Genomic DNA, 26,848 nt, shown 5'->3' with positions numbered 1-26,848 from the left:
TTTCCTCTTGGAATTTGGCCAAACTGTAGGCTGAAATAAGGAATGTAGGATTGAACATGCGTACTGGAAGACGAATGTCATCCCTAAGCCCACTCAAAACAACTTAGTTTATAGTTATCGGATAGACCCCTCAGCCAATTAGAGAGGGACTCAAATTGAGTTTTGTAGTCCTCTATTGAACCAAATTGCCTAAGCCTGGTTAAGGCCTCCATAAGATCATCATAACAACTTGGACCAAACCTAATAAGTAAGGCTTTCACAAACCACTCCCAATCAACCAACTGCCCAGTCTCATGCATCTCCTGGAACCACACCAATGCCCTACCCTACATATGAAATGATCCTAACCTTAACTTGTGTTGTGGCAGAGTATTTTGAAACTTAAAAAACTGATGTACCTTGTACAGCCAGCCCGTGGGATCATCACCAGTAAACATAGGGAAGTCAAGTCGTACCAAACGGGTTTGCACTTCTCCCATCTGAACTAGTTGGAGGTCCTGCTGCCCCTTTGGTGCATGTGAAGATTTAACTTCCTCCTGATGCTTCTTCTGCAACTCCACAGTGAGCAAGGAAAGTTGTCTCTTCAAGGCCAGCATTTCTATCTCCAAGCTCTTGAACTGGGATTCAGAAGTTTTCTTTAGAGAGGTGAAACTCTCCTGCAGCTGTGACAGACGGGTGCCTTCTGCCATGAGTATACTTTTGTAAGAAGGGGATGGGGGTATCTCTGATACCAATTCTGTAACACCCCTTGGGGTAGAAGGATGAATAAGCTCACTCAGAGAATGACCATTCTCTCGAGAAGGGGAAATACTAGAAAACTTATGCATTCATTGATGTCCTTACAAGAGAAAACAACCATGTATATGGACAGAGTACGTAACAAACTCTGCGCACTCATGGAGAATATTCTCTGACAGTACCATAACAACGTAACGGAATAAAATAAGGAAATACAATAACCGATACTGGATTAATTTTAAAACATTAATAGACTTAATATTGAACTGGGCCAAGGCCCACTTATTCTTAAAACCCTATTGCAGCACGGGCTTCAGCCTCTACGTGATCCAGCCCATTCCCGAACTCATGTAAGTTTAGCCTTCACGACAACACTTCAGTTCACTTCAAACTTCTCTTCTCAGTTATCTTCTCAAGGGTTCCCTAGGGTTCATTATAACACATGTCTGATGTGTATCCAAGTGCATCAACGTGAGCTTTCATGGCCATGTTCATGGCTGGTGGACCGCACCTCAGAATCTGCAAACGTTTTAGCCCAATGAGGACTGCAAGTTAGAGAGCAAGTGTCATGAGAATGTGCAAGTTTTCGTTTGAAGTAAATATAAAAATTGGGTAACTAACCTGAACATCTGGGGCTGGTGCTGGGAAATGGGTTTGAATCATTTCCTTGGTTATAAACCCAACGCCACCATTCCATGGCACAGGAGGCTGGCAATTATGGGATAGAGTGAGCATCAATGATAAAGATTTGGCACATACTTACACAAGGGGATATCTATTTATTTATTTATTTTTGAAATCAAGGGGATATCTTTTGCAAGTGTTCCCTTAGCACATCTAAAAAGAGAGATATTTGAAGGAAATGTTGTACCAAAGGAACTGACCTCATTCAAGACATAGAAGACTTTGAAACGATTAGGGAAATTTCTAGCAAAGGCATCTAGCTCTTCCTGCAGAAAGTCCGTAAAAAAAATGCACTCTCATCAATACTACATCAAAGAAAATAATGAATCAAGAGACAGTTAACTCAAGAGACTTGGAGAAAGAGATCGATGTGTCTGATATAAGAAATGGTAGAATGATAAGGACCCTCATGTCTATCATATGTAAATTAAAGTGAAACTCTGTGACCCGTATTTTTTTTAAACATAACTGTATGGGCTTGCATGAGCAATCCCCATTTGGGCACTGTATCTAGACTAACTCTATTTCTTTTTATATGTGGTACATCTTCTTTTATATGCAAGAATTGCAGAAAAGGTAAATAAGATATAGTTCTAAAAGAAAATTTCATATTATGAGGACAACTTGGATGCAGAACGAATCAACCAGACTCTGTCAAAGCTAAGGAATTGCTATTGCTGTTTCCAATTACATTTAGTTTGTTTCCATCGATGTCTTTCTCTGTGTAATTTGCTTTGTCTTATTTATGTTTCTGCCGTTTGGAGTGCCCTGCTACAAAGGTCTTGTAAATGATTCTGACAGGTGCACTATCTGTTTGGTTGAACAAGTTTTCTCTAATTCATCCAGTAAAGAAAAACTAGTGCACTGCACACTCATCTATAAGGGAAAAAAATGAAGCAAGCAAATTACCTTCAACAGGATGTCATCTAGGGTGACATTGGCATAGATAAGATGCACATTGGTCTTATCTTTCCGGTTTTCTAGTATGGCTCGAGTGAGCTGGAAACAAAAGGAATGACAAAGAAACAAAGAAAGAGAGAAGTAGAAATAAGAACCTTTAAATCAACAAAATGCTTGATAAGATCAATAATACCAATCAGAACACTAAACAGGAAGAAATTCTGCTTTTTAATGCTCACATATGTACCTGAAACATTGCGGTTATGCCAGAGCCACCTGCAAGCATTCCAAAAGCTCTAGCTTGGCCAGGTTTGTATTTAAAGCTCCCCTTTTAAGCACGAAAATTTAACTCATAAAATGAAAAAAACAGAGAATTTGAAAATCTTGGTTCTGATGAGTATGCAATACATAATACCAACTGATTTAGGCATACATTTATAGCTCCCACTGTTGCTTAAGATAATAGGGTAGGATCTAATGTAGAACCGAAGTGGATATGGTCCAAAATGGGTGGCTTAAATGATTTTGCCCACAACATTTTGAAGGCAAATTCATCACTACTAGTTGTTTAAAACCTACATATGGTAAAGTTCCATTTCAACAATCAACAGTGTGATTACGAAAGGTTTTGCAATGATTTGCATTGTCCTTGCAACCATATTTTACAGGAATCTGCAATGAAGGGTAACTGGAGTTCATACCTAATATTGTCGCCAACTTCAAGGTGTCAAGCCCATGTACATAACAGAAGTTCTAAACAATCTATCAGAATTTCCATGGCTAACACTATTATCTGTAATAGAGACCAACATCCACATGTATCAAGTGGGTATCCCCCAAAAGATAGAATATGTACCGTGGGGCCCTTCACAGACAGGTAATCGCCTTCTCGCATCTCTCTAAAATGGTGGGACATCTTTCCCATGGGATACATCTTTTACAGGAAAAATCAAAATGAGAAACCGAGTTCTGCTGAATAAAACTGAAATGAATGAGCAAAGACATGTTCTTAGATATGAAAGGGGGATGATGGGATATACCTTTACAACCAGTTCAAAGTAACCCACATGAGAGTCCAAAGTAATTGGTGTATATGGTCTAATCACTTCTTCACCTTGGTTATCCTTTCCTCTGCTTAACCAGGGAACACTTGTTAGGTTTCAATTCTTGTCACTTGTTGCATCAACTAGATGTCCATTATTTGTATATACAGACAACTAAGTTTTGGGGGAATTGATAAAAGCAACATAAAGAGAGTTCAAAAAACTGTTGGAACAATCATATTCACTAAGCATAACTGGAGAAATTAACAAAATGAGCAAACAAATAACTCAATTTATCAAAAGATAGTTCAGACATTATGCACCCATAATCTATGTTTCAAGAAGGTTTCAATGCCTCAGAGAACTTTTGAAGTGTTTATGCACTACAACAAAACATCAGAGTTATGCAGAAGACAAATGCATTGCAATTCTGAAATCATTGACACTGACAGAATCAGTTACTTGAACCTGCAAATTACATACTGTCCGGCGGGAAGACCCAATACTGAAGTGGGTGTAGGAAGACTAAATCTGAACCTTGCAGTATTATGGTTTAGCTGAGTTTTCTTAACAAGTTTGAATTCGTTGAACTTGTCAGGATTTAAACAACCTGGACAGACATCACCAGAACAATCATATGGCAGGCAAATAAGGAATTTAAGACCATAAGAAAACTTGAAAAACAAAAACAAGAAATTATGTTTTGCACATCTGAATTACCACCGCTATCTCAATTGCATCCTAAACTACCGAAATTGTCAAATCTCAGCCTTAGACCATCAAATCTTGATAATTTACACGTTTGGTCAAAATCTGACTACTCACTTCGATGAAAAATAGTACATGTATAGCACAATCTTAACAGTTAGTAATGAGTTTGCGAATTGTTAAAATTTGATAATTTATCGTGTACATTGACAATTTTGATATTTTAGCATGCAAGTTGAAAAACAATGATAATACGAGAGTACAAAATATAGTTTTCTTAAAAACTTGCTTGATAAAGAAGTTCACATGCATTTTTTTATTGATCATCGAGTATCAGGAATAATCAAATTTCAGTTAAGTTGACAAATGCATGGATCCTTGATGATTGACAATTCCTACTTGCACGAAAATATATTTCAGAAATTTGATATCCATTTCTTTCCATATATAACAATATTTTAGAAAAGGAGGTAAGTAATGTTGTTGGTGTTGGTAAACTAATTCAAAGTAGTGGTTAGATGTTGACACTTGACATCCTTGTAGGGATAGCTGAAGTGGAGTGACAAGTTTTAGGAAAATTGATTAATGGTGGTTTGTTGTTTTACATATGAAATAGTTGCCAATTTGAAGGTATTAGAGAGGTAATGATAAATTGATAATTTCCTGTTTTAGTAAAGAGTAATGCTACATGCAGTCGTGAAGTGTGCAAACGTCATGTAATCACTTTGAAAAAGAGTGAGATCTACTATTAAAAAATTAATTTTTTTTATGTGAATCATGTATTTATTCATTTTTTTAAAAATAATTACACTATATTTACACATTCACGATTGCCACAAAAGATGGAAATCATACCTTTGCGTTTATTGGTGAAATATAAATAGGCAGCAGGTATGGCCACCAAAGATAGAGCAAAAGCTGTCCCGAGCAAGTGGGCCAGGGAAATTTGCATAAGCTCCATTCTGAGAGATATTTTTGCAAGCAACTTTTTAGTAGATTACATCAGTGATAATGGGTATTAAATAGCAATAAATGTCCATTTTATGCTTTACTTTGTTCTCCTCGTACTTCTCCCTTCCCTTCCCTTCCCTGGACTCAAAGTAGGTTTGTAAAAGCGTTAGAGAAGGAATCAAGCAAGGGATCATCCATCAGAAGAAATTGTCTTTCACATTTCTTTTCTCTCTTTTTAACAAAAACACAAAATAAAAATAAAACCCTGTTCATGAATTTGGGTTTGGGCATGAAATCATGCCAAGCTGGAAGATTTAACTAAATCCAATCCACTAACAATGAATTCAAGGCCAGGGCTATAGGTTAGACCAGATCCAACTTTCAAAGTGGGCTTGAAGTGATATTTATCAATTTTTTTAAATTATTATCTGATTTTTAATAATTAGAAAACTATTTATTATCATATTTTTATATTAATAGGATGATGATAAATAATATTTTTGTTCGTGGGATATGATTTTGAGAATGGCATATGATAGAGAATTAAATAAGAGTGTCATTTAAGCAATATGTTCTTGACTACTTTGGATATTCTTTCTAATTAGCATACTTCATTTTCCACTAGACAGAATTATTGGTTTTTTTTTTTTTTAATCTGGGACTGGAGTTTCGAATTTTAGACTTTTATTTTGAAAGTTCAAAGCCGAGGATTATGCCAACCAGGCCACAGACCTTTGACAATTATTGGCTTTTATATCTACACTATTGTAGTTTTTTTTTTTAACACAATGGGGGAGTGAGTTACTCATGTTTTACATTTGAAGAAAGAGTCGGGCTACTCTGCCGTCTAGAGTAGTTTGCTCACTTTGACCGCTAGTTGCTTTTCTATTTTTTTTTCATTTTTCTTTTCACATTTTTTTAATATATTTAAAAAATAAAAAAATATATTAATACACTTAAAATCACTTTCTTAATCAATAAATAAAAAAAATGGAGCCGTCTGCCATCAGATTCTTGACTGCACTCTTGTAACTTTGAACTATTGTATGAAATTATAATATTATATTAGAGATCATGATATTCATTTTATTTTATTAATTTATTGTAATTAAGATGGTAGTAAATTATGTCTTTATTATATTAAATGAGATGAGATATGGAATGGACAATAATAAGGCTTCGTTTGGATCTCAAACTCATCTCAATTCATCTCAATTCATCATTACAATTTTTTTAAATCTCAATACAAAATATAATAAATAATTTAATTTTTTCAAATTTCAAAATAATAATATTATTAAAAAATAATATTCTAATAATATTTTATCATCTCAACTTAACTCAATTCAACATCTAAACACAACCTAAATATTGTGGGAAATTGAAATAATAGCTTTATTGTGGGGAATTGAAATACTTACTGTGGAGGCACTCAAAACATATTTATTTACAGAGATGTGGTCAGAGTCGGTCAGATCAACACCTTAACAACACGTTATCCTTTCTTTGAAATGGTCAAAGTTGATCTCCTTCTCCTCCAAATAATGATGCAATAGAATAATCAAGCTTTGTCCATACCCTTTTGCCTTGAGCATTATTTTGTAGATGCACATAAAACGTGTTTTAAGTGCAATTGTTCTTACCTTCCATCAACTTTGATTCTCTTGAATTGAAGACTTGTTTATACATACATGCACATATGTATAAACACGTCTTCCATCCAAGAGAATTGAAGTTGATATATATCTGCCTATTACTTAAATGCGCCTATAACGTTATTGTTCATTACTATTCATCGTGAATAGTAAATCTAAATCAGCCGTTTTTTTTTTTCATATCTTATTACTGTTCATCGACAGTATGATGAACATTAATGAACAGTAAAGATTTTTTTTTGTTTTTTGTTTTTGTCTGTGTGAATGCCAATGTGCGACGTAATACCACAATCGTGCGTAGGGAATGAGAAAGAGGAAGAAAGAAAAAGTGAAAAAAATATTGATTTTTGAGTTTTAAATGATCAATAAAGAAGCTGTTTTTTTTTCTTCGCATGTTTTTTTCGCATATCCTATTACTGTTTATTATATCATACACTAAAAATCAATTTTAATTTATAAAATACTAATTTTTTATCATTAAATAAATGATAAAATTTTACTGTACATTTTTAAGAGAAAAAAACTATCTAATTAATTTGAATTTTTAATATAATTTAAATTTCATAATAAATGATGAACATAAATAAATAATAATTTTATTCTTATACATTAGACTATTTTAATATTTGAAATTACACTTTATTTTTTTCTTCAATTTGACAGATGTGGCAAACTTGCTTTTTTTTATCAATTAAAAAATCTTACGCCATACAGGATTTTATACAAGTACCACTAATTTCAAAATAACCAAGCCATTTATAAAATACTAATATTTCATCATTAAATAAATAATGAAATTTTGTTAAATATTTTTAAAAAAGTATAACTATATAAATAATTAGAGTTTTAACATAATTTAAATATGATAATATTCTTAATTAACTAAAGAGAACTACTACAACTAATAAAAAAGTAACCTGAAAATATGTCATGAATATGTATTTCATTTTTTTATTTTTCTTTTCTTTTTTTCATGTATTTTTTTAATCATCATAAACATTTTTAAAAAAATAAAAAATTTACAACATCATTGGGTCAGGAGGGAATTGACAATCTATCTCTTCCCAAACAAAATTATTGAGTTCGAGGAAGAGATTAATAGATTCTTAGGTTTTCAGAAACTTTTATATATTTTTTAAAATATTATTTAAATATAAAATATTATTTAATTTGTTAATCTAATCATTACAATTTTCTTAAATATAAATTTTTTAAATTTTAAAACAAAAACTACATTAAAAAATTATATTCCAATAATATTTTAACTTTTATAATATTTTTATTTTAATTTTTTTTCTGTCATTTTCTAAAATCAAATAAAACATCTTAATCCAAATAATTTTATATATTACTATTCACAAACCATATCACTACTATTAATACATCGATCCAAATCATATCTAAGGATATGATGTCTACGTGTGTTGTTTTTTGAAGGACGAGGCTGCTGTTGGTACATTAAAATTTTTAAGATTTAAATCCAACCCTTCATTTTACCACTTCTCATTTTTTTTCTTCGGTTGGATTGTTTCGATTTATGCAGTGAAGTACTATCACTATCACAAAAATTCTCTACATCTCTTTTCACTTGTTAGGTGCAGAAATTAAATTCATAAAAAATTCTCTATATACTACTTATTTTACTAATGATTACGTTTTTTTTTTTAACCCAAAACATATTTATATTTTACAAAATAAGTTATTTTTCAACCGGGCAAATGTGCCTCGCACATTGCCCAACCGCTAGTGTGTATATATATATATATATATATATGGCATTGCTATTTTTCATTTAGACGATTTTATAATTATGCAATTTGAATAAAATGTCACTTGAAATATGACACATCAATTGATATAATTGAGAACGATGAGATTTAGAATAAAGAATAATATTTTTCATTTTCGAAATTTTCTATGGAACTATATGGTAGACATTATGGTTCCGTTTAGATATTAAAATCGTCTTTATTGATTTATGAATAGTAGTGAATAATAATAAAGTAGTCTGAAAATATCTTAGAACAATTGTATTCCTAAACAATGGTTGTCTCATTTAATCATATAAAAATGTAATTTATTTTTCCTTTAATTAGTGTATTAGGTTAATTATCTAAGTACTTTTTGTCTTATGTACGTGGGGAAGATACGAATCATTTATTAAAGAAAGCTAAACGATTCTTCCCTATCATTAATTCAAAAATAAAAGATCCTCTTCATTGAAAAACCCATTATTATTTGTTCAAATAAAAGATAAATAACTTATTCTACGTGCATTCGAATCACGCACCAATCTAATTAGTAAACCTAACCCATTATGTAGTCACGAGATTATTTCACTATATTTTAAATGCTAGTTGATAAAATAAAAAAAATAACATGACAAAACATTTTATAGATATTTTTATGAAAAAATAATTTATACAAATAAAAGCGAGCGCATTACCTTTTTAATAATAGTCAAATTTAGAATAAATATGAAAAATTTCATTCATATATTTCAAATAAATGCTTCAGACTTGTACACTCTAAAACTGTATTTAACATTAGTCATATTTATGAAGTCGGTAAGCCCTTTGCCATGTTTTTGATTATATCAAAACCTAATCATGTTCAATAAGTGGAATGCATATAAGGTGTGTGTTGTGCGTTTTAAGTCCAAATAATTCATGTTTTTTCTAATGGGATATAAACAATTGTATCATAATGCATACAAGCAAAAGTCACTAATAGTTTCAAAAAGAGGGGTAATTATACTAATAAAAAATAACAAGAATTCACTAAAATTGCGATAATTTGGGTCATCTCGTACCTATATATATATATGAGTAATGCTATATACAGTCGTGAATATACAAGTGCGGTACAGTCGCTTTGAAAAATATTGTGGTCTATTATTAAAAAATTAATTTCTTTTCATGTGGATCTCGTATTTATTCACTTTTTTTAAAATAATTATACAGTACTTGCGCACTCACAACTGTAACTATTATTTTTCTATATATATATATATAAAGTTATAAATACACAAAAAATCTTTGTATGTAAACCATAATATGGCATTTTGAAACTGAGAAAAAATATCCTTCTGTTTTAATATCCTTAATTACATAAGATGCCATCACTTTGTCACTTTTCGATGGGGATGAACCTTGATGGAATCAAAACTCTATATATGTTTAACTTAAAGCCAAAATAAAAAACTGAGATTTTATTAAATGCTAGCTAGTGTTTAAATAAGTCTTTATCCATCTTATTCAATCTAAAAAATATGAGTTTTGCTATTTTCGTCACCCAAGTGTATATTCTTGTAATATTATTGACTTGATAAATATGTATATGCCTATCATATCAATTACAAAAATGATTGGTTTGATTGTTTGTCGTGTCGATAATGGATGTTTCAAGTAGAATTTCTTAAAAAATATTTATCAAATATTGTATTTTCTTTAACAGAAGAGGACAACATCTCTTTTTCTTTATTAATCAATAAAAATCCACAAATGAAACAAATACTAGCATCTCCAGCTAAATATTTAACTAGGCCGATCTTTTCCTATTCGTCCTGGGTTTGCTGCTTGTCTTAAATTTCTGTTGTTGTTGTAAACTTTCGTGGCAATTGGTCGAATCACCTCGAGCTATTTACTTATCGAAAATAGAATGAAAAAACGAAATAACCTTTCTGGTATTTCATGACTTTGGTGATCGTTAACTCTGTGCTGTTCAAGAGGCCTCAAATTGTCAGATCATGGCCTCTGAGCGTCCCCTTTTGATCCCATATCCGAGAATTCCAAATTCCCGAGACATATATACTGCACTTGTCTTGTTAGATCTAGCTAAACCAAATTCTGGCCGCCCAGGTTCTTTTTCCGAGATGGAATCGAAAAACCCATTTGAGAGTTCCTCTAATGTGGAACCAAATTTCAATTCCTCATCCCAACGAAGTGTTTTTTCCATTCAGTCCAAGTCGGCGGGGAATTCTATCAGGGAAGTGAGTTTTGGTGATTTGGGGTCGAAGCCCGTGAGATATGGGTCCAGAGGGGCTGATTCCGAGCTGCTTAGCATGTCCCAGAAGCAAATCAGTGATGAGGATGCGAGGTTGATTTATATAAAGGGTGATGCTACAGCCCCCGCTGGGGGCTCCCGCTGGGAGCTCCGCTGGGGGCTGTAGGTTATTTTATATATTTTTTATTTAAATAATTTTTTATCTAAATTTTTTAACATTTTTTAATATTTTAAAAAAATAATAAATTTAAAATATTATTAAGAAAATATTTTTTTAATCAAAAAGTAAAAAAATATATATTTTCTTAATTACGAAGTAAAATAAAAAATATTTTTTTATAATTTTTTATTTTACTTCATGATTAAGAAAATATTTTTAATAATATTATGATTTTTTTAAATATTTAAAATGGACATGCTACAGCTTCGTTGGGGTTCCTGCTGGGCTTAATATGTACTCTTTTATGTGTATTTTTTTAATTTATTTTTTATATAGATTTTTTTTACACTTTTAAAAAATAAAATAAATTTAAAATATCATTTAAAAACACTTTCTTAATCAGAAAGTAAAAAAAATTATTAAAAAATACTTCTTTAATCACGAAGTAAAATAAATATTATTTTTTATTCTATTTCTTGATTAAAAAAATATTTTTTAATAATATTATAATTTTTATTTTATTTTTTAAAATATTTAAAATTATTAATAATATTTATATTAAAAAAACTAAAATAAATAGATAAAAAAATGTTACATGCCCAGCGGGAGCTCCCAGCGGGAGCCCCCAGCGGGGCATGTAGCATTTTCCTTATATAAATGATCCTGCGAAGACAAATGAGAGGTATGAGTTTGCGGGAAACTCTTAAGAACTGCAAAGGATTCGATTATTTCATTTTTGCCATGAAATTTGTTTGAACAATTTCATAGATATTTTCTTGTAATTGTTGTGCTGAATCAGCTCCCACAGCTGGCCGTTTTTGGCCGGGGAGTTTCAATTTTGCTGTTAGCCTTAGTGATATCAACCTGCAAGAATGAAATCTCTTAAATTCACAATTAATTTAAAAATTCATCCAAGAAAGCTAAAATCAAGTCAATAGATGGAGAATCTAGACCCGATAAAAACTCGTTTCAAGAATCTAGATTAATTAAAATCTAGACCCGTTGAAGAACCCGTCTCAAGAACCCAGATTACAAGGAGGAAAGCCACAGATATTGTGATTTACCTTTAATAAGTACAAAAGTTCAATCAAGAATAAGAAGAGTAAAACTTAACTCACAATGAATAAATTCATTAAATTTTATAAACTTGTTAAAATGAGGCTACAAAGAGTATTTAAACCAAAACCTAATTAAAATCTTAGCCAAAATAATGCCCTATCTTCCAAAAATACATCTGAGTGAACAGTGTCGCAGCTGCAGTACAACACTACAGTAACTCGGCTACAGTAACATTTTGAAACCCTAGTTCCTAAAAAATAACTTTTCAAATAAGCCATTGGCCAAAATACAAGGCCTGTACAAAATCCATAATTCATAAGAAATAAGACATATGGGGACCAAACGTCTTCAAACCCAATTATTCTAGACTAATTCCTATAACTAATAACATAAGCTCATTTAATGAAATAAACAAGTCCAAGACCTTTAATCACATAATCATAATAATAGGCCCTAGTTTATGTTAAGCTCTTCCATAGCTTGTATCACATGGATGGTCACTAGATTTCATTCTCTAAAGCCCATCTTGAATATTCGGCTCTTGCTAGACTCGTCTCAAGTGGATTGCACCAATCCTTGCATTGCTTCATTGATCTTCTTGGCTCTTGACCTTGTAATTGACCCATCTGAAACTTGCAAAACATCTTTAAGATTAGGTCCATCTTGGTGCCCATCACTTTGTGCTGTTAGTTACAGCTGTGAAGGATGCACATGAGGACTATAGGTGGCACCGGTTAGACCGAATTGAGAACAACATGTTGGCATCAGTTTTGGTTAATGATCAGTTCCAACCAAAAAAATGGAAGGACCTCCAAGTTGGTGAAATGATCAGAAGCCAAGCAAAGGAAACACTTCCTTGTGATATGGTGCTGCTCTTGACTAGCGACCCAACTGGGGTCGCATATGTGCAGACGATTACTTTGGATGGGGAGTCAAATTTGAAAACTCACTATGCGAAACAAGAGACCCTCTTGAAGATGCCTAATGAAGGAAAAGTTAGTGGGTTGATCAAGTGTGAAAACCAAATAGGAATATCTATGGGTTTCATGCAAACATGGAAATTGATGGAAAAAAGCTGTCACTTGGACCCTCCAATATTGTCCTTCGAGGCTGTCAGCTGAAGAATACTAATTGGGCAATTGGGGTTATAGTGTATGCTGGTCGTGACACCAAAGCCATGCTCAACAACTCAGGAGCTCCATCTAAGAGGAGTCGGCTTGAGACCCATATGAACTCCGAGATCATCATACTTTCTATGTTTCTTGTTGCTCTATGCGTGGTTGTTTCTATCTGTGCCCTCATTTAGTTGCTGAACCACAGGGAAGAGTTGGATTACTTGCCTTATTATAGAAAACAAGACTTCTCCAAGGGAGGACGGAAAGACTTTAACTATTACGAGTGGGGAATGGAGACGTTATTCGCATTCCTCATGCCAGTTATTGTTTTCCAGATCATGATCCCCATTTCTCTGTACATTTCCATGGAGCTTGTTCGGGTTGGTTAGGCTTACTTCATGATCGGAGATACCCAAATGTATGATGAGGCATTGCATTCGAGATTTCAGTGCAGAACATTGAATATAAACGAAGATTTAGGGTAAGTAAAGTATGTATTCTCAGATAAAACTGGCACGCTTACAGAGAACAAGATGGAATTCCAATGAGCAAGCGTACGGGGAGAAGATTATAGTTGTGGGAATTCAAAAATTGAGCAAGTAGGATACTTTGTTCAAGGTAATACCATTTTGTTATCTTGTAATATAATCTATAATGTTTCTGAATTTGTTTTTACTTGGCATAACGTTTTCATCTTATGCTGCCTTACTTGGTATCAGTGGAGGGGAAAGTTCTAAGGCCAAAAATGAAGGTAAAGCCTGACTCGGAGCTTTTACAAATATCAAAGTGCGGAAATGGCACAAAGGAAGGTAAACATGTCGGTGATTTCTTCCTTGCGTTGGCAGCTTGCAATACAATAGTGCCTCTGCTTGTCGACACATCTGATCCTAGTGTGAAGATAATAAATTACCAAGGGGAGTCTCCAGATGAACAAGCATTGGTGTATGCTTCTGCCACCTATGGTTTTATGCTTATAGAACGAACCTCTAGCCATATAGTTATTGATATTCAAGGAGAGAGGCAAAGGTAATTAGACGTGCTATTGTTCATTTTCCCCTTCCTCTGCATCACCACTTCTCTATCTAACTAGGACTATTACGAATTTATGATGACCACACCATTGTTAGAACAACTTTGACAGAGTGGCTACAACTGTTCTTGCTGGATTTGTTTTTTACTAGTAGAAGGAAATTTTGGTTAGTCTATAGTGGTTTCAGAATTCTTAGAACTCTCTCTCCCTCTCTCTCCCCCTCTATCCATATCCCTATCCCTATCCCTGTACGTTCTTTTCAGATTCAGTAACAATTGACATTCAATTATTTTTCCTTTGTCATAATCAATCAATATACAAACAGAAGTAATAGGTGGCTTGTAATGGTTTGAATAATTTTGAGTTAATTTATACTTAATAGTTTTAAAGTATCAGTTACGAAACTGTTGGGTAATGTAGTTGCAGTGGGTCGAGTAGTCATACTTGATTACTCCAAATGACTACCTATCATCTTTATATGTGGCTTCTTTCAAAAGATGTGAGCTTTAGAATCTCTTCTTATTGATGAATTCCCTCATAATTGGCATTGCAGGTTTGATGTAATGGGTTTGCATGAGTTTGATAGTGACCAAAAGAGGATGTTAGTAATATTGGGGTGCCCTGACAAGACTGTGAGAGTCTTTGTAAAAGGTGCTGACTCAACCATGTTCAGCGTGGTGGATAAATATTTGAACACGAGCATAATACGGGCAACTGAAGCCCATCTTCAAACTTATTCCTCACTTGGTTTGAGAACCCTTGTTGTTAGGATGCGGGAACTGTGTGCTTCAGAATTTGAACAATGACACTCTTCCTTTGAGGCTGCAAGCACTGCTTTAATTGGTAGAGCGGCTCTGCTTCGAAAGGTTGCTAGCAGTGTTGAAAACAATCTATGCATACTAGGTGCCTCTGGTATTGAAGATAAACTGCAACAAGGGGTGCCAGAAGCTATAGAATCTCTGAGAACCTCAGGTATCAAAGTATGGGTTTTGACAGGGGACAAGCAAGAAACTGCCATATCAATTGGCTACTCCTCTAAGCTCCTGACAAGCAAGATGACCCAGATAATAATTAATAGCAGTTCTAAAGAGTCATGTAGAAGGAGTTTGGAAGATGCCATTGTCATGTCATTGCTGGGGTTGCAGGTGATGTTGGAGGAAGTTCTGAAGCTGGTTCAACTCCAGTGGCCTTGATTACTGATGGTACCAGCCTTGTTTATGTTCTTGATAGCGAACTCGAAGAACATGTAAGTGCTTGTAAGCTAATGGCTCTCTCTCTCTCTCTCTCTCTCTCTCCCCCTCGCCCTCGCCCTCCCCCTCCCCTTCCTAGTGCTTGTTGATGTCTTATTATGCTAATGTAGCTCATGCATCTTGAGTTGCAGCTCTTCCAATTGGCCAGTAGATGTTCCGTGGTGCTATGTAGTCGAGTGGCTCCATTTCAAAAAGCTGGAATTATTGTCTTTTGTTTCTCCACTCTCCACCTTTTGCAATAGTAGTTTCACTTCAGGATTCCTTTCGCTCTTCTGTTTCACTTCTTCCAGCAAGTTCCAAGTGGGAACTGAAATAATGGAGAGTACTATAGGACTCTCATCTTCATCCCTCCTAGATAGGACATCTGCTGCCCTATTCTCAGACCCTCTTTTGTACTCCACCAGGAAATCATAACCTAGAAGTTTGCTGATCCACTTTTGTTGCATAGTAGTGCCGACCTTCTGGTCTAATAAAAACTTCAAACTCTGATGGTCTGTCTTCACAACGAAGAGGTAATGCCTCTATCGTTGTACTGCAGAAACCAGTGCAAAGAGCTCATTCTCATAGGTTGACATATCCAAGGCTCTACCCTTCAGAGTCTGGCTATAAAATGCAATGGGATGTCCCTTTTGCATAAGAATTGCCCCCACAACCTTCCCTGAAGCATCACATTCAATTTCGAATGGGAATGAAAAATTAGGAAGGGCTAGAATTGGAGGTTTAGTCACTGCCTCCTTGAGTGCGTGGAATGCTGTTTCTGCAGTAGCTGTCCACTTAAACCCATATTTTTTTAGCAACTTTGTAAGGGGGGTAGCTACTCCTCCATACCCTTGGATGAACCTTCTGTAATATCTACTTAGCCCCAAAAAGCCTCTTAAGGACCTCACAGTAGTCGGTATGGGGCCATGGGCCATTCCCCCATGGCCTTAAGCTTCTTAGGATCTGCTTAACTCCTTGAGCTGAGATTAAATGCCTTAGGTAAGCCATTTCTGAGCAACCAAACATGCACTTGGAGCCTTTTGCAAAGAGTTGATGTTGTCTGAGTATCTGCAGTGTAATCTCCAAATGCTGCCCATGCTCCTCCTCATTTTTACTGTAGATCAAAATGTCATAAAAAAACACAAGTATGAAATGTCTTAGAAAGGGTTTAAAAATTTGGTTCATCAATCTTTGGAAAGTTGATGGAGCATTAGTGAAGCCAAAAGACATGACTAAAAATTCATAGTGGCCTTCGTGGGTACGAAAGGCTGTCTTTGGAATATCTTCAACTTTGACCCTTATCTGGTGATAACCCAATCGAAAATCCAACTTAGAGAAAATAGTAGAACCACAAAGTTCATCCAAAAGTTCTTCCACCACTGGTATGGGGTATCGGTCCTTCACTGTGACCTTGTTTAAGGCCCATAATTCATACAAAGGCGCCAAGACCCATCAGCCTTCCTAACCAACAACACTGGTGAGGAATATGGGCTTTGACTTGGCTGAATAACCCTTGTACCCAGTAGCTCCTTCACTATCTTTTCTATTTTGTCTTTTTGGTAGTAGAGATGCCTATAGGGTCTTACTGAAATTGGGCTTGTTCTAGGAAGTAGGGGAATGGAATGGTCATGGGACTTTTGTGGTGGAAGCTCTCTGGGTTCAGCAAAAATATCTGAGAACTGGTTGATTATTTTTAAAAGGAAAGTTGGGGTTTCTAGCTCAGGCTCTAAATATTGCAATAATACCCCTTTGCTGCCCATGCTGCTAGGGTTAGGTAAACTGCCCTCTTCCACCAATTTAGAGTTGGTCAGGCCTCTAAGTAGCACTTGTCGCCCTGCCACTGAAAATTGCATTTTTAGCTATTTGAAATTCCACAAGATAGACCCCAAGGTTTGGAGCCAAACCACTCCTAAGACCATATCACATTCCGCCAACAACAACACATAGGCTTCACCCAAAAATGGAACATTTTGAATTACCAGTGATATGTCTTTCACTTTCCCCACACTAGAGACTAATTCCCCATTCGCCACTTTAACCTGGATTGTTTCCTCCCTATTGACTCGCAACCTGGTCTTATGGACTATTGTTGGGTCAACTAAGTTATGGGTGCTACCAAAGTCAATGAGAATGACTATCCAGCAGTCTCCAATTTTTCCTTTGACTCTCATGGGCTTAGTGTTGATTGAACCAGTGATAGCATGGAGTGATAGTTTTGGACCCCCTTTTGTTTTAATCACTTCCACCAGCCTCTATTCAGGCTCATTTTCCTTCTCAAGCAAATCCCCCATCACAGCCCCTTCCTCATCAGGCACCTCACAAATCTCTTCAATCAAATATAATCAAGGCTTTTGACACTTATGCCTCGGTGTCCATCTTGCCTCATAGTAATAGCACAGACCCTTATCCCTACGGTCCTTGATTTGTGTTTAGCTAATTTTTTGTACTGGTAAGGTGAGTTTTGGATAGGTTTTCTGGTTCTCAGGTTGTGGTTGTGGTTGGCTAATTCTGGGTAGGGTGGTTTCAGTAGAATAGGAAGTGAATGGTTTATGGATTCTTCTAGTGAGGGACAAGTTTTCCTCTTGGAATTTGGCCAAACTGTAGGCTGAAATAAGGAATGTAGGATTGAACATGCGTACTGGAAGACGAATGTCATCCCTAAGCCCACTCAAAACAACTTAGTTTATAGTTATCGGATAGACCCCTCAGCCAATTAGAGAGGGACTCAAATTGAGTTTTGTAGTCCTCTATTGAACCAAATTGCCTAAGCCTGGTTAAGGCCTCCATAAGATCATCATAACAACTTGGACCAAACCTAATAAGTAAGGCTTTCACAAACCACTCCCAATCAACCAACTGCCCAGTCTCATGCATCTCCTGGAACCACACCAATGCCCTACCCTACATATGAAATGATCCTAACCTTAACTTGTGTTGTGGCAGAGTATTTTGAAACTTAAAAAACTGATGTACCTTGTACAGCCAGCCCGTGGGATCATCACCAGTAAACATAGGGAAGTCAAGTCGTACCAAACGGGTTTGCACTTCTCCCATCTGAACTAGTTGGAGGTCCTGCTGCCCCTTTGGTGCATGTGAAGATTTAACTTCCTCCTGATGCTTCTTCTGCAACTCCACAGTGAGCAAGGAAAGTTGTCTCTTCAAGGCCAGCATTTCTATCTCCAAGCTCTTGAACTGGGATTCAGAAGTTTTCTTTAGAGAGGTGAAACTCTCCTGCAGCTGTGACAGACGGGTGCCTTCTGCCATGAGTATACTTTTGTAAGAAGGGGATGGGGGTATCTCTGATACCAATTCTGTAACACCCCTTGGGGTAGAAGGATGAATAAGCTCACTCAGAGAATGACCATTCTCTCGAGAAGGGGAAATACTAGAAAACTTATGCATTCATTGATGTCCTTACAAGAGAAAACAACCATGTATATGGACAGAGTACGTAACAAACTCTGCGCACTCATGGAGAATATTCTCTGACAGTACCATAACAACGTAACGGAATAAAATAAGGAAATACAATAACCGATACTGGATTAATTTTAAAACATTAATAGACTTAATATTGAACTGGGCCAAGGCCCACTTATTCTTAAAACCCTATTGCAGCACGGGCTTCAGCCTCTACGTGATCCAGCCCATTCCCGAACTCATGTAAGTTTAGCCTTCACGACAACACTTCAGTTCACTTCAAACTTCTCTTCTCAGTTATCTTCTCAAGGGTTCCCTAGGGTTCATTATAACACATGTCTGATGTGTATCCAAGTGCATCAACGTGAGCTTTCATGGCCATGTTCATGGCTGGTGGACCGCACCTCAGAATCTGCAAACGTTTTAGCCCAATGAGGAGTGCAAGTTAGAGAGCAAGTGTCATGAGAATGTGCAAGTTTTCGTTTGAAGTAAATATAAAAATTGGGTAACTAACCTGAACATCTGGGGCTGGTGCTGGGAAATGGGTTTGAATCATTTCCTTGGTTATAAACCCAACGCCACCATTCCATGGCACAGGAGGCTGGCAATTATGGGATAGAGTGAGCATCAATGATAAAGATTTGGCACATACTTACACAAGGGGATATCTATTTATTTATTTATTTTTGAAATCAAGGGGATATCTTTTGCAAGTGTTCCCTTAGCACATCTAAAAAGAGAGATATTTGAAGGAAATGTTGTACCAAAGGAACTGACCTCATTCAAGACATAGAAGACTTTGAAACGATTAGGGAAATTTCTAGCAAAGGCATCTAGCTCTTCCTGCAGAAAGTCCGTAAAAAAAATGCACTCTCATCAATACTACATCAAAGAAAATAATGAATCAAGAGACAGTTAACTCAAGAGACTTGGAGAAAGAGATCGATGTGTCTGATATAAGAAATGGTAGAATGATAAGGACCCTCATGTCTATCATATGTAAATTAAAGTGAAACTCTGTGACCCGTATTTTTTTTAAACATAACTGTATGGGCTTGCATGAGCAATCCCCATTTGGGCACTGTATCTAGACTAACTCTATTTCTTTTTATATGTGGTACATCTTCTTTTATATGCAAGAATTGCAGAAAAGGTAAATAAGATATAGTTCTAAAAGAAAATTTCATATTATGAGGACAACTTGGATGCAGAACGAATCAACCAGACTCTGTCAAAGCTAAGGAATTGCTATTGCTGTTTCCAATTACATTTAGTTTGTTTCCATCGATGTCTTTCTCTGTGTAATTTGCTTTGTCTTATTTATGTTTCTGCCGTTTGGAGTGCCCTGCTACAAAGGTCTTGTAAATGATTCTGACAGGTGCACTATCTGTTTGGTTGAACAAGTTTTCTCTAATTCATCCAGTAAAGAAAAACTAGTGCACTGCACACTCATCTATAAGGGAAAAAAATGAAGCAAGCAAATTACCTTCAACAGGATGTCATCTAGGGTGACATTGGCATAGATAAGATGCACATTGGTCTTATCTTTCCGGTTTTCTAGTATGGCTCGAGTGAGCTGGAAACAAAAGGAATGACAAAGAAACAAAGAAAGAGAGAAGTAGAAATAAGAACCTTTAAATCAACAAAATGCTTGATAAGATCAATAATACCAATCAGAACACTAAACAGGAAGAAATTCTGCTTTTTAATGCTCACATATGTACCTGAAACATTGCGGTTATGCCAGAGCCACCTGCAAGCATTCCAAAAGCTCTAGCTTGGCCAGGTTTGTATTTAAAGCTCCCCTTTTAAGCACGAAAATTTAACTCATAAAATGAAAAAAACAGAGAATTTGAAAATCTTGGTTCTGATGAGTATGCAATACATAATACCAACTGATTTAGGCATACATTTATAGCTCCCACTGTTGCTTAAGATAATAGGGTAGGATCTAATGTAGAACCGAAGTGGATATGGTCCAAAATGGGTGGCTTAAATGATTTTGCCCACAACATTTTGAAGGCAAATTCATCACTACTAGTTGTTTAAAACCTACATATGGTAAAGTTCCATTTCAACAATCAACAGTGTGATTACGAAAGGTTTTGCAATGATTTGCATTGTCCTTGCAACCATATTTTACAGGAATCTGCAATGAAGGGTAACTGGAGTTCATACCTAATATTGTCGCCAACTTCAAGGTGTCAAGCCCATGTACATAACAGAAGTTCTAAACAATCTATCAGAATTTCCATGGCTAACACTATTATCTGTAATAGAGACCAACATCCACATGTATCAAGTGGGTATCCCCCAAAAGATAGAATATGTACCGTGGGGCCCTTCACAGACAGGTAATCGCCTTCTCGCATCTCTCTAAAATGGTGGGACATCTTTCCCATGGGATACATCTTTTACAGGAAAAATCAAAATGAGAAACCGAGTTCTGCTGAATAAAACTGAAATGAATGAGCAAAGACATGTTCTTAGATATGAAAGGGGGATGATGGGATATACCTTTACAACCAGTTCAAAGTAACCCACATGAGAGTCCAAAGTAATTGGTGTATATGGTCTAATCACTTCTTCACCTTGGTTATCCTTTCCTCTGCTTAACCAGGGAACACTTGTTAGGTTTCAATTCTTGTCACTTGTTGCATCAACTAGATGTCCATTATTTGTATATACAGACAACTAAGTTTTGGGGGAATTGATAAAAGCAACATAAAGAGAGTTCAAAAAACTGTTGGAACAATCATATTCACTAAGCATAACTGGAGAAATTAACAAAATGAGCAAACAAATAACTCAATTTATCAAAAGATAGTTCAGACATTATGCACCCATAATCTATGTTTCAAGAAGGTTTCAATGCCTCAGAGAACTTTTGAAGTGTTTATGCACTACAACAAAACATCAGAGTTATGCAGAAGACAAATGCATTGCAATTCTGAAATCATTGACACTGACAGAATCAGTTACTTGAACCTGCAAATTACATACTGTCCGGCGGGAAGACCCAATACTGAAGTGGGTGTAGGAAGACTAAATCTGAACCTTGCAGTATTATGGTTTAGCTGAGTTTTCTTAACAAGTTTGAATTCGTTGAACTTGTCAGGATTTAAACAACCTGGACAGACATCACCAGAACAATCATATGGCAGGCAAATAAGGAATTTAAGACCATAAGAAAACTTGAAAAACAAAAACAAGAAATTATGTTTTGCACATCTGAATTACCACCGCTATCTCAATTGCATCCTAAACTACCGAAATTGTCAAATCTCAGCCTTAGACCATCAAATCTTGATAATTTACACGTTTGGTCAAAATCTGACTACTCACTTCGATGAAAAATAGTACATGTATAGCACAATCTTAACAGTTAGTAATGAGTTTGCGAATTGTTAAAATTTGATAATTTATCGTGTACATTGACAATTTTGATATTTTAGCATGCAAGTTGAAAAACAATGATAATACGAGAGTACAAAATATAGTTTTCTTAAAAACTTGCTTGATAAAGAAGTTCACATGCATTTTTTTATTGATCATCGAGTATCAGGAATAATCAAATTTCAGTTAAGTTGACAAATGCATGGATCCTTGATGATTGACAATTCCTACTTGCACGAAAATATATTTCAGAAATTTGATATCCATTTCTTTCCATATATAACAATATTTTAGAAAAGGAGGTAAGTAATGTTGTTGGTGTTGGTAAACTAATTCAAAGTAGTGGTTAGATGTTGACACTTGACATCCTTGTAGGGATAGCTGAAGTGGAGTGACAAGTTTTAGGAAAATTGATTAATGGTGGTTTGTTGTTTTACATATGAAATAGTTGCCAATTTGAAGGTATTAGAGAGGTAATGATAAATTGATAATTTCCTGTTTTAGTAAAGAGTAATGCTACATGCAGTCGTGAAGTGTGCAAACGTCATGTAATCACTTTGAAAAAGAGTGAGATCTACTATTAAAAAATTAATTTTTTTTATGTGAATCATGTATTTATTCATTTTTTTAAAAATAATTACACTATATTTACACATTCACGATTGCCACAAAAGATGGAAATCATACCTTTGCGTTTATTGGTGAAATATAAATAGGCAGCAGGTATGGCCACCGAAGATAGAGCAAAAGCTTTCCCGAGCAAGTGGGCCAGGGAAATTTGCATAAGCTCCATTCTGAGAGATATTTTTGCAAGCAACTTTTTAGTAGATTACATCAGTGATAATGGGTATTAAATAGCAATAAATGTCCATTTTATGCTTTACTTTGTTCTCCTCGTACTTCTCCCTTCCCTTCCCTTCCCTTCCCTGGACTCAAAGTAGGTTTGTAAAAGCGTTAGAGAAGGAATCAAGCAAGGGATCATCCATCAGAAGAAATTGTCTTTCACATTTCTTTTCTCTCTTTTTAACAAAAACACAAAATAAAAATAAAACCCTGTTCATGAATTTGGGTTTGGGCATGAAATCATGCCAAGCTGGAAGATTTAACTAAATCCAATCCACTAACAATGAATTCAAGGCCAGGGCTATAGGTTAGACCAGATCCAACTTTCAAAGTGGGCTTGAAGTGATATTTATCAATTTTTTTAAATTATTATCTGATTTTTAATAATTAGAAAACTATTTATTATCATATTTTTATATTAATAGGATGATGATAAATAATATTTTTGTTCGTGGGATATGATTTTGAGAATGGCATATGATAGAGAATTAAATAAGAGTGTCATTTAAGCAATATGTTCTTGACTACTTTGGATATTCTTTCTAATTAGCATACTTCATTTTCCACTAGACAGAATTATTGGTTTTTTTTTTTTTTTTAATCTGGGACTGGAGTTTCGAATTTTAGACTTTTATTTTGAAAGTTCAAAGCCGAGGATTATGCCAACCAGGCCACAGACCTTTGACAATTATTGGCTTTTATATCTACACTATTGTAGTTTTTTTTTTTAACACAATGGGGGAGTGAGTTACTCATGTTTTACATTTGAAGAAAGAGTCGGGCTACTCTGCCGTCTAGAGTAGTTTGCTCACTTTGACCGCTAGTTGCTTTTCTATTTTTTTTTCATTTTTCTTTTCACATTTTTTTAATATATTTAAAAAATAAAAAAATATATTAATACACTTAAAATCACTTTCTTAATCAATAAATAAAAAAAATGGAGCCGTCTGCCATCAGATTCTTGACTGCACTCTTGTAACTTTGAACTATTGTATGAAATTATAATATTATATTAGAGATCATGATATTCATTTTATTTTATTAATTTATTGTAATTAAGATGGTAGTAAATTATGTCTTTATTATATTAAATGAGATGAGATATGGAATGGACAATAATAAGGCTTCGTTTGGATCTCAAACTCATCTCAATTCATCTCAATTCATCATTACAATTTTTTTAAATCTCAATACAAAATATAATAAATAATTTAATTTTTTCAAATTTCAAAATAATAATATTATTAAAAAATAATATTCTAATAATATTTTATCATCTCAACTTAACTCAATTCAACATCTAAACACAACCTAAATATTGTGGGAAATTGAAATAATAGCTTTATTGTGGGGAATTGAAATACTTACTGTGGAGGCACTCAAAACATATTTATTTACAGAGATGTGGTCAGAGTCGGTCAGATCAACACCTTAACAACACGTTATCCTTTCTTTGAAATGGTCAAAGTTGATCTCCTTCTCCTCCAAATAATGATGCAATAGAATAATCAAGCTTTGTCCATACCCTTTTGCCTTGAGCATTATTTTGTAGATGCACATAAAACGTGTTTTAAGTGCAATTGTTCTTACCTTCCATCAACTTTGATTCTCTTGAATTGAAGACTTGTTTATACATACATGCACATATGTATAAACACGTCTTCCATCCAAGAGAATTGAAGTTGATATATATCTGCCTATTACTTAAATGCGCCTATAACGTTATTGTTCATTACTATTCATCGTGAATAGTAAATCTAAATCAGCCGTTTTTTTTTTTCATATCTTATTACTGTTCATCGACAGTATGATGAACATTAATGAACAGTAAAGATTTTTTTTTGTTTTTTGTTTTTGTCTGTGTGAATGCCAATGTGCGACGTAATACCACAATCGTGCGTAGGGAATGAGAAAGAGGAAGAAAGAAAAAGTGAAAAAAATATTGATTTTTGAGTTTTAAATGATCAATAAAGAAGCTGTTTTTTTTTCTTCGCATGTTTTTTTCGCATATCCTATTACTGTTTATTATATCATACACTAAAAATCAATTTTAATTTATAAAATACTAATTTTTTATCATTAAATAAATGATAAAATTTTACTGTACATTTTTAAGAGAAAAAAACTATCTAATTAATTTGAATTTTTAATATAATTTAAATTTCATAATAAATGATGAACATAAATAAATAATAATTTTATTCTTATACATTAGACTATTTTAATATTTGAAATTACACTTTATTTTTTTCTTCAATTTGACAGATGTGGCAAACTTGCTTTTTTTTATCAATTAAAAAATCTTACGCCATACAGGATTTTATACAAGTACCACTAATTTCAAAATAACCAAGCCATTTATAAAATACTAATATTTCATCATTAAATAAATAATGAAATTTTGTTAAATATTTTTAAAAAAGTATAACTATATAAATAATTAGAGTTTTAACATAATTTAAATATGATAATATTCTTAATTAACTAAAGAGAACTGCTACAACTAATAAAAAAGTAACCTGAAAATATGTCATGAATATGTATTTCATTTTTTTATTTTTATTTTCTTTTTTTCATGTATTTTTTTAATCATCATAAACATTTTTAAAAAAATAAAAAATTTACAACATCATTGGGTCAGGAGGGAATTGACAATCTATTTCTTCCCAAACAAAATTATTGAGTTCGAGGAAGAGATTAATAGATTCTTAGGTTTTCAGAAACTTTTATATATTTTTTAAAATATTATTTAAATATAAAATATTTTTTAATTTGTTAATCTAATCATTACAATTTTCTTAAATATAAATTTTTTAAATTTTAAAACAAAAACTACATTAAAAAATTATATTCCAATAATATTTTAACTTTTATAATATTTTTATTTTAATTTTTTTTCTGTCATTTTCTAAAATCAAATAAAACATCTTAATCCAAATAATTTTATATATTACTATTCACAAACCATATCACTACTATTAATACATCGATCCAAATCATATCTAAGGATATGATGTCTACGTGTGTTGTTTTTTGAAGGACGAGGCTGCTGTTGGTACATTAAAATTTTTAAGATTTAAATCCAACCCTTCATTTTACCACTTCTCATTTTTTTTCTTCGGTTGGATTGTTTCGATTTATGCAGTGAAGTACTATCACTATCACAAAAATTCTCTACATCTCTTTTCACTTGTTAGGTGCAGAAATTAAATTCATAAAAAATTCTCTATATACTACTTATTTTACTAATGATTACGTTTTTTTTTTTAACCCAAAACATATTTATATTTTACAAAATAAGTTATTTTTCAACCGGGCAAATGTGCCTCGCACATTGCCCAACCGCTAGTGTGTATATATATATATATATATATATGGCATTGCTATTTTTCATTTAGACGATTTTATAATTATGCAATTTGAATAAAATGTCACTTGAAATATGACACATCAATTGATATAATTGAGAACGATGAGATTTAGAATAAAGAATAATATTTTTCATTTTCGAAATTTTCTATGGAACTATATGGTAGACATTATGGTTCCGTTTAGATATTAAAATCGTCTTTATTGATTTATGAATAGTAGTGAATAATAATAAAGTAGTCTGAAAATATCTTAGAACAATTGTATTCCTAAACAATGGTTGTCTCATTTAATCATATAAAAATGTAATTTATTTTTCCTTTAATTAGTGTATTAGGTTAATTATCTAAGTACTTTTTGTCTTATGTACGTGGGAAAGATACGAATCATTTATTAAAGAAAGCTAAACGATTCTTCCCTATCATTAATTCAAAAATAAAAGATCCTCTTCATTGAAAAACCCATTATTATTTGTTCAAATAAAAGATAAATAACTTATTCTACGTGCATTCGAATCACGCACCAATCTAATTAGTAAACCTA

The 26,848-nt window shown here is 33.7% G+C and overlaps 2 protein-coding genes and 1 pseudogene across 2 annotated transcripts; 1 reads left to right on the top strand and 2 right to left on the bottom strand.

Annotated features, from left to right (window-relative positions):
* Positions 1 to 916: 916 nt before the first annotated feature.
* On the bottom strand, positions 917 to 5,042 carry LOC109016343 (NADH--cytochrome b5 reductase 1-like). The gene is made up of 9 exons (XM_035687128.1): positions 4,929 to 5,042; positions 3,834 to 3,975; positions 3,363 to 3,453; positions 3,179 to 3,256; positions 2,570 to 2,650; positions 2,332 to 2,421; positions 1,623 to 1,688; positions 1,360 to 1,446; positions 917 to 1,257 (listed from the first exon to the last, which is right to left on the bottom strand). The coding sequence occupies exons 1-9, from the start codon at positions 5,032 to 5,034 to the stop codon at positions 1,162 to 1,164; spliced, it is 837 nt and encodes a 278-aa protein (XP_035543021.1). The 5' UTR covers positions 5,035 to 5,042; the 3' UTR covers positions 917 to 1,161.
* A 5,385-nt stretch (positions 5,043 to 10,427) lies between these two features.
* LOC118346112 lies at positions 10,428 to 15,540 on the top strand (annotated as a pseudogene).
* A 3,228-nt stretch (positions 15,541 to 18,768) lies between these two features.
* On the bottom strand, positions 18,769 to 22,886 carry LOC109017075 (NADH--cytochrome b5 reductase 1-like). Its single transcript, XM_035687127.1, has 9 exons — positions 22,781 to 22,886; positions 21,686 to 21,827; positions 21,215 to 21,305; positions 21,031 to 21,108; positions 20,422 to 20,502; positions 20,184 to 20,273; positions 19,475 to 19,540; positions 19,212 to 19,298; positions 18,769 to 19,109 (listed from the first exon to the last, which is right to left on the bottom strand). The coding sequence occupies exons 1-9, from the start codon at positions 22,884 to 22,886 to the stop codon at positions 19,014 to 19,016; spliced, it is 837 nt and encodes a 278-aa protein (XP_035543020.1). The 3' UTR covers positions 18,769 to 19,013.
* Between the last annotated feature and the right edge of the window lie 3,962 nt (positions 22,887 to 26,848).

Source organism: Juglans regia, unplaced genomic scaffold, assembly GCF_001411555.2.
Source record: "Juglans regia cultivar Chandler unplaced genomic scaffold, Walnut 2.0 Scaffold_683, whole genome shotgun sequence".
In the NCBI taxonomy this organism is placed as follows: domain Eukaryota; kingdom Viridiplantae; phylum Streptophyta; class Magnoliopsida; order Fagales; family Juglandaceae; genus Juglans; species Juglans regia.
The sequence above is the reverse complement of the archived record's forward strand: the minus strand, read 5'-3'. Positions and strand labels throughout refer to the sequence as shown.

Excerpts from the sequence above, each read along its gene's own strand:
- LOC109016343 (XM_035687128.1), bottom strand. The coding sequence starts at position 5,034 with ATGGAGCTTATGCAAATTTCCCTGGCCCACTTGCTCGGGACAGCTTTT. Across the intron at positions 1,689-2,331 it reads TAGATGACATCCTGTTGAAG|GAAGAGCTAGATGCCTTTGC; the intron begins GTAATTTGCTTG and ends GACTTTCTGCAG. Across the intron at positions 1,447-1,622 it reads TCTTCTATGTCTTGAATGAG|CCTCCTGTGCCATGGAATGG; the intron begins GTCAGTTCCTTT and ends CATAATTGCCAG.
- LOC109017075 (XM_035687127.1), bottom strand. The coding sequence starts at position 22,886 with ATGGAGCTTATGCAAATTTCCCTGGCCCACTTGCTCGGGAAAGCTTTT. Across the intron at positions 19,299-19,474 it reads TCTTCTATGTCTTGAATGAG|CCTCCTGTGCCATGGAATGG; the intron begins GTCAGTTCCTTT and ends CATAATTGCCAG. Across the intron at positions 19,110-19,211 it reads CACCAGCCCCAGATGTTCAG|ATTCTGAGGTGCGGTCCACC; the intron begins GTTAGTTACCCA and ends AAACGTTTGCAG.